Source organism: Pangasianodon hypophthalmus, chromosome 14, assembly GCF_027358585.1.
Source record: "Pangasianodon hypophthalmus isolate fPanHyp1 chromosome 14, fPanHyp1.pri, whole genome shotgun sequence".
NCBI classification, from domain to species: Eukaryota; Metazoa; Chordata; class Actinopteri; order Siluriformes; family Pangasiidae; genus Pangasianodon; species Pangasianodon hypophthalmus.
Window position 1 is genome coordinate 23,224,162 of NC_069723.1, and position 13,473 is coordinate 23,237,634.

The window sequence follows — 13,473 nt, forward strand, 5'->3', positions numbered from 1 at the left end:
ACCATCAGTCCTGTTTTAAGCCTTTATTTCAGTGACCACATAGCACCATATTCTGCATATTTTTTTAATTTATTACTTCTTGATAAACTTTGTGCAAAGAAAAGACAACCTAAAGACCTAGAGCATATTTAACAAGACCAATGCCCATGACCGAGACGAGTCCAAGTAAAAATGCCAGTAAGTTCGAGACAAGTCCAAGTCATTACAGAAAAAGTCTTGAGACTTGAGATCTCCAGTGCTACAGTCTTACAGCTGTACTGATGACCGATTATCAACATCATCAACATCATACTGGGTTAGAGCTGTTATTTTCACTCACCAAGCATCATCGGTAGACTTTTTTTTCTCACCTAACCTCCGTTTGCTGCCAGCGATGAACTCCTCATTCTGAGTTTTACATATGAGATGTTTTATCACCTGTGCTGTAGGAAGACGCTGTAGTTCCTCCTCTTCATAGTTTCACAGAGCTCAGTTTACAGTCTGCTTTGATTGTCATGATTAATCGTGAAATACATCCAGGTTGCTGTCATTTCATGTTGTCTGTTCATCAGTGTGTAAACCTACACTAAGCCTTACATAGTATCACCTGGTGTTGTGGCTGTTCGGAGCATTTTTATGAGCACGAGTACATGAGCATGGAATTACATGGGTTCCTGATAACAGTATGAGAACTGATACAGCCCCAGCATGCAGTATCAGTATATATATATATATATATATATATATATATTGGAGTATCAGAATACACCTGTGTGTACAATAAAGCCCATCTGACTCAAGTTTCACAGTCTCGGTTCATGGAGAGGTCAGGTCAGGCTACAGATGGCTCGAACTGTGAGATCTCGTTGAACCATAACTCAGTAAATCTCCAAGAAGAAAAAAATGGCATTGACCCAGAGAGACAGTTAACAATGCATGATTTAGTGAAGCTCTTTTGCTAGCATGTGTTTCAGAAGGTCAGTGACATAGCCAGAGCTCGGGTCGAGCTTTAATGTGCTCCAGCATTAGAAAGTGAGGTCAAAGTCATCAAGCAAGTGGAATAGCTGACCATAAGGCTGGTCTATTTGTTACGAACACACAAGAGACTGTAAAAATCCTGAAAGGAAACAGAACATTAAATTTTGCAGCCTTGTAACACTCATCCACTTGGCAGTCAATCAAGTTCCCAAGCAAAAAAAAAAAAAGGTCTTGTCAACAGTGGAGGCAGTAAACAGCATTGTGCCTTGTGGTAAGTGCATGCTTTCTGTCCTGCTGCACTTCTGCCTAACATTACTAATGGATGTTTTGAGAGGGGTTTACTTCTGCAGTGTTTTTTTTTTTTTTTTTTTTTTAACAGTGCATACAGCTCATCAACGTCAACTTGGGTGCGCTCTCAATCACAACTCAACAGCAGTGTAATCGTAAAGCAGAGCAGGAGAAGAGAACAGATAAACACAAGCCTAGGAAACTATAAAGAGAAAACTGCTCTGTCAGTCATCTTTATTACACCACAGTAACGATGGATTCCAAGTGTAATAAAAAAAAAACATTAAATATGAGGCGTTATTTAACAAATATTAATGTGTACTGGCTTGCTTTGGTGAAGTTTTCTGTAAGGAGGCATTTATTTCACATGTATGTAAGGATTATCCAGTGTTAGAGCTTTGTGTAACAGTCTTTCTAGAAGTTTTCCAACACGGGAGTTTTCAGGACAGAGAAGTTTATGCTTTCTGGTTTCTTGGAAATGTGACAAGTTGGGTATTTTTGTCTTATTAACCTCAAATGAGAGAAAAAAAAATGGGGACTGGACAGATAATTAGATTATAAATGTGAAACAATTATAAGAATAGTTTGTAATACTTTGCAGTGTTGCACCTCAAGAGTTTTTGTAAGAAACATTGGATAAGATATATATTAAATATTTGGGGTGTAACTCAATGCCACTATCTGTATCTGTATTCAGATTTAAACCCAAAGTGTCGCAGCTTTTTTTCTGCCTTCCAGAAACACTGAAAAGATGTAGAAAAGTCAGCAAGATGTGTGAATTCTGGCTCTGACACATCCTCAACCTCAACTACATCACTCCAGTTCCTAAAAGGTCTGAACCCGAGATGTGTGTGACTGTTTTTTAAACTTTTTAATACTAAATATTTTCGTTTTGTATCTGCCTGTGACATTTTCGAACAAATTTAACGAACCTACTTTACTCTACTGCAACCTTGATCAGGCAGTTCCTAAGGATGAATAAAGGAACACTGTGAATGCATCACGCAGCTCTGCATTTTCCTGTTAATCAACATGGTCTTTGTTTGTCACGCAAGCTTCATATCTGTCTGCCACATGAAAGTAAAAAACTCAAACTCATGCAATTTTTTTGTTACGTCCTAATCACTGCACACCCGATGCCCTGTGAACCATTCCGGTAAGTATTGTTCCTCCTTCTCATATCAGTATTTGTATCTGTTTAGTACACATTATCTGCATTTAGAAGAAAAACATTACGTGAAAGACGGAAAACGAGTGAGCTACCCAAGAAAGAACGAAAGAAGTAAAGCGAGAAAGAACTTTCCGTGTGAGAAAGTTGTGAAGCAGTGAAGGAAGGTGGTGAAGGGAGGGGTGGTTTACTTACGAGACCTGTCCCCTTTCCATCTCCACCCACTCTTGCTCTTCCCCGGCTTGTCCCCGTCCCAGCACAGTCCATGTGATATCCAGGTGCTCAGAAGCAACAAGGTGAGGAGGAGAAGTCGCCCCGTCATCATTCCAACACAAATATCCGCTTCCTTACATCACACACAGCTATGAGAGATGAGACGCCGCTCCTCTAACACACACAGACGCTGTCATATTCCCACCACGGACTACTTCAACCTCTTCCTAAGTTCCTTAGAGGACTTCAGGACAAGCGGTGTAAGACTTCCATGTTGAGCTGCCTCGCTAATCTCCTCCTTCCTTCTCAATTCTACCGGTTCTTCCAGTCGATCAAGAATTAATGCCATTCCGAATGATAGTGCGGGCGGAGACACAGTTCTGGAGAAGTGCTATCACTCGATGAGGAGAAAGTGAGATGCATGTCAGTCTGAAGATGATGATGAACGGCTTTCAGTGTCATGGCCAGGTGTGAGGGAGATAGTCACACATCAGTGCTCCCTCAGCGACTACCAGCAGTCCCTGAAACAGCCTCAGAGCCGCTCTCTCTCCTCCCAGCTTTAATGCTGGTTCATCGGAAGTGGAGCCAATGTTGATATGAAAACAGGAGATAAATCAGAGGCAGGGTTTCAATCCTGCAACCTTGACAGTGCGTCTGAGTGTGTGAGGGAGGGGGGGAAAGGCAGAGCGAGAGACAGGGAGGAGGGAGGACAAAGTGTGATCGAGTGTCAAGTGTTCAGGTCAGATAACTCGAGCTGAGAGAATTTCTTTCTCTTCCACAGAGAAGCTGCACTAATGCACTAATGCGCTGTTTCAGGCAGTTACGGCTAAACTACAACGCAAAGCATCTTCTCTCACTTCAATCACTGCCTTATTATCGATCACACACACACACACACACACACACTTTCTAATATGTTATCGTTTCTATAGCAACAGCTCAGTCACAGGAACATGTATTTGGATTTAAGAAAAACGTGTGTAATCGTTGATGTGGTGAAGTTTTCTGTAAGGAGATGTTTATGTAACACTTATGGAAGGAGTCTCCAGTGTCAGTGCTTTGTAACAGCCAGAGGTAAAGCTTTTTCGAAACAGCCTTCAGGACAGAGGAGTTTACGCTTTGTGGTCCTCTGGAACACGACAAGCTGCGTTTTGTTTTGCGTTTCTGCCTCTTAACTACAAGACAGAAATAAAAAAAGCCTGGTGAGGGAACTGTTTATAGCTGCTATAAAATAAGTGAGAACTTGATTCAAGGACGTTCCACAACATTAAATGTAACTACAAACGGATAAAATGTGTGATATGTCATTCTTTAATAAATAAGCCATTGTAACTGTTGTGAAGTTGCTGGAGTGGGAGAGGAATAAAACACTTCAGGATGTGAGGTTAGAAGAAAATAAGCAACTTCAGGGTGGTAACAGTAACTCCACTTCATCACACCACCCCATCATTGATTATTTTCCTGTAACAGCATGACACCACGTGCTTTTTCACTCTGTTCCATGACCTTAATGTCCTGTGGCTCTCCGTACAGTCACACAGTGAAGCACTATATATGATGCCACAAATGAGAGAGCAACCAAAAAACAAGCAAGAGTCTCAAATGTTAAACCGTAGTAAAAAATTGCAGCACTAGCTTAATATTGTGGAACATTTTATCAGAGTGATTTGTTATTTTTGCTATGTAGTAGTAAAATATATGAAAAAATATGAAATACTAGTGTAACAATTTCATACTTTAATGAGACCTGTTACTTTTAGTTTAGTTTAGTTTAGTTTAATTATGGCTTTTTAATAGCAACACCTACATGGAGGAAACTGATGTAGTATCGCTCACCATTAAAGTGGCGCAGCAGAAAAGTGTTTGCTCTGTTATCTGGAAATCGTAAGTTCCTGATCCTGATGACGTCGCAGTCATCAGATAGAGCAAAACTGGCTGTGCTCTCACAGTGGGAGGGGCATACGCTCTCTCCCCTGTCAATCACAGTGACACTAGCCAATCGCAGCCTTTTGTGAGCTCATGTATGAGGAAGAGGGCAGATAGCGCTTTTCTCTGAGTGTGTGTTAAGCTGCCCTGTGACGCAGCATGGGCAGCAGTTCGAAAAGATGCGGTTGATAAAAAGATAAAAGAAAAGATGAAAGAAAGAGAAAATTGTCAAAATTCTTATTTAAAATTTAATTTAATTAGTATCATTAGACCAGGAACAACTGTCAGATTAGCCTATTATTTAAAAATAAAAATAACTGACAGATTGTTTGATTATAATTATTAATTGCTTAATGTGCGTACATATAAACACACACACACAAGTTTGTTTTGTTATTATTGTTGTTATCATTTGCTTATCATCATCGTCTGCGCTTGATCATAAATGCTTTCTGTATAACCACTCGCTTTTTTTTTTTTTTTTTAATTTTTACAATTTTCTTCCTTTATCCTTTCTTCTGTTTTTATCCTCCTCATTTCGAAGTGTCCTAATTTCTCCATGCTCATATCTAAGTGTCACGGTTCTCCTAAAAACAGACGTGGCGGAAGGAATAATTAAGGTGAAAAAAAGAATGAAAACACACCTGAAGTGTAATTAGTTTCCTTCATCCAGTAATTTCCAGCAGCGTTTGGGACTTTAGCAGATCGGGTCGTTTCTAATATGAGAGATAATTAAAGCCTGACTTCATGATAAGAGCTATTAGCAGACATTGGATTTGCACTTCTCCATATACTCTACATACTGAGTTCGCTTAATTAGCTAATTAGCTGGAAAGGTGAGAGGTAGGTGAAGGTTTTATAAAGCAGACACAGAGATGAGGTTACAGTGTTATGTCAGCTTTGATTAGCTAATCAGGTTAATTAAGTTAGACAATTAATGGCTTCCATCAACAATATGAAGAATAATTAATAAGAGTGAACAACACTCTAGAGGATATCAGTGTCTGTGAACATCCATGCATCTAATGTTGCTCTTTTAAGATTATTACACGTCACAACGTACGGGATTTTAATAAAATAGTCTGTGTGATTGTGTGTTCTCAGTATCCGATTATATGATGAAGTTAATAAAACTGCTACGTTCTGCTCATGTCATCAATCAGCTCACGCAGAACACAGATAAATGTTCTTCAAACTGAATCTGAGGTAATAAGGAGATATTCTGTCTATTAGCATGTTTTGTTTATTGCCATCGTCACTACCGTATCTGTAGCTGTTTCATAAGTTTTGGCGTCCCCCTACGCCGTCCTCCTGTTGGTGGATTTTAGACGAGCGCCGTAGCAGCACACACACTCTGAGCTTTTAATTAAAAGATTGCCGCACTGACAGCCGTGTTATCAGCCATCTAGCAACGGCACCAACAAAGACTGACCAAAAAATTCCTTTACGATGTGTGACTGCAAAATCTCACATCCAGATTTATATCCTGTAAAAAAAAAGGAGAGCCATTAATCTTTCAGGATGTTTAGCAGGAACACAGCCTTCAGATGTAAATGCCATCTCACAGACAAAGGTCGAATCAAATCAGCTAAAAAAATAAAAAGTTGCAGTGACGTCCCTGTACAACACACCGAGAGCTATTCTTCAGCTAACCTTGTCTGGAGTGTGTGTGTGTGTGTGTGTGTGTGTGTGATTTAAAGCATTTCTAGCGGCAGCATGCAATAAAACCCTGAGCTCCATCTCTCCACCTCTCCCTCCATCCCGTCTCCTCCGTTCACCTCTCCTTTCATCATCCATTATCGCACTGCTCACTAACTTCAGCCTTAATTCAAAGCTGTATGAGGAGAGAGAGAGAGAGAGACTCGTTCCTCGTGTTTGTTCTGACCTTCTCATAAACGTACGGAGCAGCTCACTTGCTTTCACCCTCGCTCTGTAATATCAACACCTCCATTTCCTAACGAGCCGTAATCTCTCCATCTCTGCTGATTTATTATCGCCGTGTGTGCGATGAAGGTTAACAGGAAACATCCTGAACCCTCATGGTAATGGTTTAATAATGACACAGTGCTCTTATGATGGACGGGTTTGATTTATCCACTCACTGGAATATAATAAACAGGACAAGACACAGGACAGGATTTATTTTACGTTAGCGAAAAGTTTAAAACTTAGAACGGTAAAATATAGACGAGGTTTTATAGGACACGTCAGAGAAGCGATGCTTCCACAAGTTATGACAAACATGCTGTGGTCATGTGACCTACTAATGATCAAGCGCAAAATGAGGCATTTGTAGTATGCGTGGAATGTTTAACGTGATGAGTGTGCATACATCGTGAAGACACGCCCACTTCTTATCACTTATCCCGTGAGAATTTATACAACAAGTCCTACAACAACATTCCATAACTGTCACATATCCGAAAAACTAATCCCGTCCAAACAGCGCCATAGATAAACAAAAACATGCACAGTTTCTTTTAAAGGAAGACAGATTCATTTGTTCATTCTTTATTTATTTCCCTAAATTAAAATTATTGGCACCCTTCATTAAAATTACCTATAAATGAGTAACATTTTAGTCTAAACACGTGAAGTTGCTGAACAGTTTCTTTTATTTGTTTTCCTATCATGAAGTGATTTACCTGCGAAATAAAAATGACTGGCACACCACAATTAACACTTCTTGTAAGGCTGGAGACACTTGTAGAGAATCTTGGACTTGAACTGCTCTATGCAGAACATTTAAAGTTTTCGACTTTGTTTACAATTCAAAGCCGAGGTTTTTCAACAGGATTCGGATCCGGAGACTGACATGTTCTTCACGAAACACTGGTTTTGTGTTGATTTGTGTACGTTTGGGTCATTATTATGTTGAAAACTCCATCTACAGTCAAGTCTTAACCTCGTGGCAGAGGCAACCAGATTTTGTCCTAAAAATATCCTGGTACTTTGCAGAATTCATGCCAAACATGCCAAAAGTGGTGAGTTTGACCATTTTTGGTGGATCCCTAATAAATATATTTAAAAATCTAACATTAGACTATACTTGTGTAATGTTAGCTAAGTTAAACATATACTAATTTTGATTTTATTTCATTTTAATGAACTCAAAACATTCCCCATTTACGGCAACGGGAAGCGCGGACGTCGTGTCAGCACACTGCTCAAGCAGGAAAATCAATTCTACACGTGAACGTCGGAAATGTTACTAATGTGAGTCTGGGAAAGAGGGCGGGGCTTACGGAGGAGTTGTCAGTTGATGTCGGAGTGTTAAAAAACACCTACGCAACTGTCCATCATTTCAGATTAATATGATGATTGGCCCTCTGCTGTTTTTACTGAAAGAAAAAAGAAGATTGCACTTTTGGCGTATTTTTGAGTGATGACTCGAATCCGCACACTCAGATGTTATAATGCGGAGCTTCTACGCACATTGCGTGAAGTTTGGCCTTCTGTACTGCACCTGTACCTGTCTCAGGAAGTTCTTTCTGCATCTCTGCTCACACTGAGGTTCTGACACTAACCAGGTAGCTGTTATTCGTCTTATAATTATTTGTCTAATAAACATCCATGTACTCAGCTGCTACAGGATCTGGAACTGAGCATAGACACACACCAAACCTTTTTTTACTACTGATTATGATATATTGAGTACCAAAACATCTAAAAAAAAAAAACTGGCACCAGTTTTCGATACTTTGAATGATAAGGATTATTAAAACTAGGTGGGGGCAATACAACAAAAATTTTTCTACCATACACGATATGTATCATAAAATCTAATTTAGCTAACAAACTGTCAGTAAAACAGTAATGTTGCATTACAACTGTAAAAACTACAGATTGTTTAACTGAGTTTAATGATACTATTATTTAATTCATAAAAATAACTAAAGTGTAATACTGAAAAGAGGAGAAATTTGTAAGGAAATCTGGGGAAAAAAAAAAAATATATATACATATATACAATTTGTCTTTAAACAGTGTTTTTAAAGAAAGAACTGTTTCCTTTCATTTCCATTTAGTTTGTAATTATTAAATTATTTTAAAAAAATTTAAAGAGATATCACAATATCAATGATATCTAAGAAGAGTGTATTATGACATCATATATCACAATATCAATTGTATATCATCATATCGCCCAGCCCTAATTACAACTATTCAAATATAACAGAAGAAAAAAGAAAAAAGGCAAATGATTTCCGAGTCTAATTGGCTCCTTGACGTGTGGCGAGTGAAGAGAGAGTGCGGAAAGACGTCACAGAGGTCTACAGTCCAGCTGAACGTGGTAGCTGTGGAGTCAGGAAATGGGTTGAAGCTGATGAAACACTCAGGAAACACACCACAACCAAACACAGATACAGAAACTGTCTCAAAGTTCTGGATCAGTGACTTTTTCCCAAAACATTGCTGGATTAGCCACACACAGATCAGTCATGCTGAGAGCCTTTTAGACCGTATCATCATTTTACCACAGCGACCTGATCAATCAGCCAGCTCACCTTCCTTCTGTCCTTTCAAACACCGATCCAGAAATCCTTCAATCAATGAAGAAGCGAGACGTCTGAAGGTTAATGAGTGCAAAGTCAAGCACACCTCACACACACAGCCGTCACACACCAGCGGCAGAGGACTTTCTGTCTATCGGCCATGATACATCATGTTATAATCTGATATCACGAGAGACAGTGTTTCCTTCAACCACCTCTTTTTAATATACACAGTGTTTGACTAGAACTTTTTTCTCTTTTAATCATAACAGAAAAAACGACTACAGTTTCCATCAGGTCTCATTTTCACCGAGAAATAAACTCCAGAAACAGATAAATAGACCTTCATCTCTCACTCATCCACTACACTGCAGGGTTTCCCAAACGAGGGGTCACGACCCTACGTGGGGTCACTTGATTTACAAATGGGGTCATGAGAGAAACTCACGATCTCCTCTTTCGTTTCATTCATTTTACTCATTAATATTAGAAATACTGAAGATGGGCCGTGTGCGCTAATATTTTGAAATGTTACTGGGAGTCACATTCAGACTCACATTTAAATTAATAGTGTACTTGTTATTTTAGTCTTTTCACTATCCTGACACGGTGCACTAGCGTAGTTCAGCAATAAAAACAGAAACATTTCCCCATCCATCTACTTCCTCTAAGCAAACACTGCAACAGACAAGCATCGTCTGTCAAATCACATACTTGTGTACTATTCCAGACTGTTACTGAGCACTAACACTACCTGGTTTTCCTGTTAGCGTTTTAAAGTTTTTAAAACCTTTCATGTCGCTTTCAAACCTCTCGAAAGCTCTGTTTTGTGTTCCAGTCTTCTACATTGTCTAGATTAGTAAATAGTTTCGAATGTAAAGTCAGAGTTTCAATTTGAGACACAGTTCATGACAACAATCACGACGACATTTTAAAGAGAAACAGAGCTTGTCAGTGTGTTTAACATCGCTGTGCATGAAATCGCTTAGCAAAGTCATACGTTAAGTATAAACCCGAATCCTCTGCTTCGTGTCAGGTCGCATCACACCACCGCGGCGTGGATTATTTTCAGATAACAACACAACACTTCCCACTAGACTGGAAAATCAGTGCAAATAGTGAACAGTCATTTGTTTTTTATTCAATTACATTGCACATGTGGATGTTACTGAACTAATAACATTACTGAACATTACTGAAATGTTACTGGACCTTACTGAGATAATAAAAAGTTCAAATGTTACAGTAGTCCTGTTAAAATAAATATAAGGTGGTCAAGGCTTGGAGCCAGAGATCATTCATAATGTCTATTTGGGGTCATTTGCCCAAAAAGTTTAGGAACCCTGTAATATTCTACTAGAGAACTACATGGCTTTAAAACAGCAAAGTGGACGCAACAATATGGACAATAACCTGAAGTTGATTATTTTCCTAAAACAGCACATCCTAAAGTGTTTTGTTCCTCATACACCAGAGCAATTTATCAGTAATTACAATGATAATTAATAAGAATGATAACAACGACGTCATTATTCTTTTATCCGTTTATAGTCTGTGAAACTAGTTAGTTCCTGCTCTCACTTACGCTATAGCAGCTATAAACAGCTAAACCGTTCCCTCACCTGCCTTTTCTTTTTTCTTTCTCTGCAGATTGTCATGTTACTGAGAAACCACAAAGCTTAAACTTGTGTGTACTGAAAATGTCAGAAAAGTTACAGCTTTACCCCTGACTGTTACAAAGACACGAGCTGGAGACTCTTTCTATAAATGTTAAATAAATATCTTTTAATAGAAAACTTCACCATATCAACGATTACACACGTTCGTTAGTCCCTGTGTGTGAGCTGTTAGTATACAGATGATAACATTTGAGAAGAAGCACATTAATATAATCCTATGCTGTACCGTGTCTGTGTTTGTGTGTGTGGGTTTATGTGTGTGTGTGTGTGTGTGTGTGTGTGTGTGTGTGTGGTGAGGAGGAATAAAGTGATGAGCCGTCTGGAAAGCGGTGATTAGACAGTAGACGTCTGGACGTATTGCGCTGTAATGAACCTCCAGAGCCTGTGAGCTTTCACAGCAGATTTCACTGAGCAAACACAAGCACTTTTACTATGACACTCAGCTCCTGGTTTACTTCCTAAAGCTCTAACACATCACATCCCATCCCACACAAAGACGATAATCAACACGAGCAGAGACTCACTTCAGCTACATCGATCTGCTAATAATCACAATAACACACTCGCTTTCTCCACTTTCAGCCCTGAACCAGTCTGACCTGCTTTCAGTCAAATCAGAGACATGTGAAAGCTTGTTACAGTACTTTTTTATTCCAAGTTTGGTTTAATGATTGAAAAACAGCAGTGGAAACTTTTCAGCGGGTCAATTACACATCTTTAGAGTCAGTTCCATAAATATTGGCACCCTCATGGAAAACGAGTGTGCCTTACTGTGCAACCGTCAGAGACCAGCATTTCATTTTCAAACAAACGGCCATTCAGTAGTTAATTATTCATTCATTATTTGGTGGCAAGCAACAACGATGTGAAAATGTACAATATGTTAATTCTGTTTTCATTCAAACAGTCTTACAGTACTTATTTACACACGTCAATATTAGAGTTGACCATTACAAATAACATGTCTTACAGATTTCACACTGTTTTTGATTTATGAATCAGAACAATAATGAAACATAATGATGGGAAAATGCGCTTAACAGAAAATCAACCCAGTGATCAACAATAAAAACAGCACAAAATCTGTAGGTATTTTATTTGTAATTAGAGAACTCTCAAATCTAATAAATAATAATTATAAAAAAAAAGATCTAACATCAACCCAAAACCAAACAATATTTGGGAGAAATAAATCTGTAAAATCCTTCTAGTAATGGATAGAAATGAACATGAATGCAGCTCATCGAGAAACTGAGATTTTTAGTTGTGAAAAATTTGAGAAAATCGTTTTGACGCGACGTGATTGCGTGGTGGGCGGAGCTTAATGCCTTCTTTAACGTTGCTAAGTGTAGGTTAATGTAAAGGTCGTGAGTGAAGTAAACATGTTCATTTTGAGTTTTGACATTTGTATTACTACAATTAAAGAGAAAACATGTTCTAGATGGAATTGATCAAATAATCTAAAAAATGAAAATGCCTGTAGTGTGCTGCGTCACGAGTAAAAAGTCCATAAACGTCTTTCAGAATAACAACCTGCTTTACAATTCTTTAAATAAATCTACAGATTAATCTCTGTGGCATATTTTTAAGAATATTCTTTCCTTTTTTCAAACCCTGTCATGTTTTTATTCTTTTTTACCCTTCAGCAACAGACTTTTTATTTAAGCAGTGTGTAATATCAACAGCTACCACTAGATGGAGCTTTAACCTCAAAAGTCTGAGTTACAAAAACTACAGTAAATACAAACAAGTCCCAGGAAGCCATGAGAGTAGGTGGAGTCTTTAAAAACTGTAAGGTGGAGACTCCTGATGAACTTTACGTGAAAATGTGTGTGTCGTTAACTTGTTTCCCCTCACAGGGTGAATTATTAATTATATTTCCCCACTATGAACTATTAGAGACACAATATGTTTGTTGTGCTGTATTATTATTTTATGTAAATATATCTTTTATTATTTGCCATACATTTACTGGCACTTTACTGTTACAGCACATTTTATATTATTTTTATAATTTTTATTTTATTTATATAATTGAATTAATATAATATAATTTAATTTTTATTTTAAATTATTGTTCTATTTTTATTCATATTTTAATATATGTATCTATCTACAGCCAAAAATCAATGTTTTTCTATACTTATTGCACTTTTATTATATTTTTAATATTTCATATTATTATTATTATATTTCTGTTACTGCTCTTGCATTTCTATTATTTTCTATTTTACTATTTTTTCTCTTTTTTGTTGCTTTATTTCTCTTTTTTTCTTCACATTTTAAAGCACTTTGAGAATGTCTGAAAGTATGATGCATTATATCAATCAACATTATTATTATTATTATTAATATTAAAAATTTTTTGCTCATTTAGGATTTGGCCTAACTTAAAAATTGTGGATTTTATTTGTAAAATAAAGTGAAATATTAACCAGAAGAACACATGACTGTGGGTACATAAACAAACAAACAAACAAACAAATAAACAAACAATAAATTAGCTCCTTAAACATTACATTTAATAATGTAAATGTGAAGTTCCCCTTTAAAAACAAGTCTAGTCGTTAGTATTTGTATTGTCCTGAGCACTAAAATGTCCTTCAGGATCAACAAAGATCTCTGGAGATCTGAAGCTCACGGTGCAGTTCTGACATTATCAGGATACTTCAGTGATGAGATTTCTAGCTCCACCCACATGATCGTGTTCAGTACCCCTGATCCAGGGATAAGAAAGAGCAGTGAT

General features: G+C 37.7%; 1 protein-coding gene across 2 annotated transcripts in view; it reads right to left on the reverse strand.

The window, feature by feature from the left end:
* robo1 (roundabout, axon guidance receptor, homolog 1 (Drosophila)) overlaps window positions 1-13,473 on the reverse strand; it is a 291,196-nt gene that overhangs the window by 211,521 nt on the left and 66,202 nt on the right. Inside the window, exon 1 of one of the 2 annotated variants that reach the window (XM_053239793.1) lies at window positions 2,609-3,214. The exons of the other annotated variant lie outside the window; for it this stretch is intronic. Within the exon in view, the coding sequence (XP_053095768.1) occupies window positions 2,609-2,738 (130 nt within the window). The 5' untranslated portion in view covers window positions 2,739-3,214. Of the gene's footprint in view, window positions 1-2,608; window positions 3,215-13,473 lie in introns of those variants that run through there. 2 annotated transcript variants of the gene reach the window in all.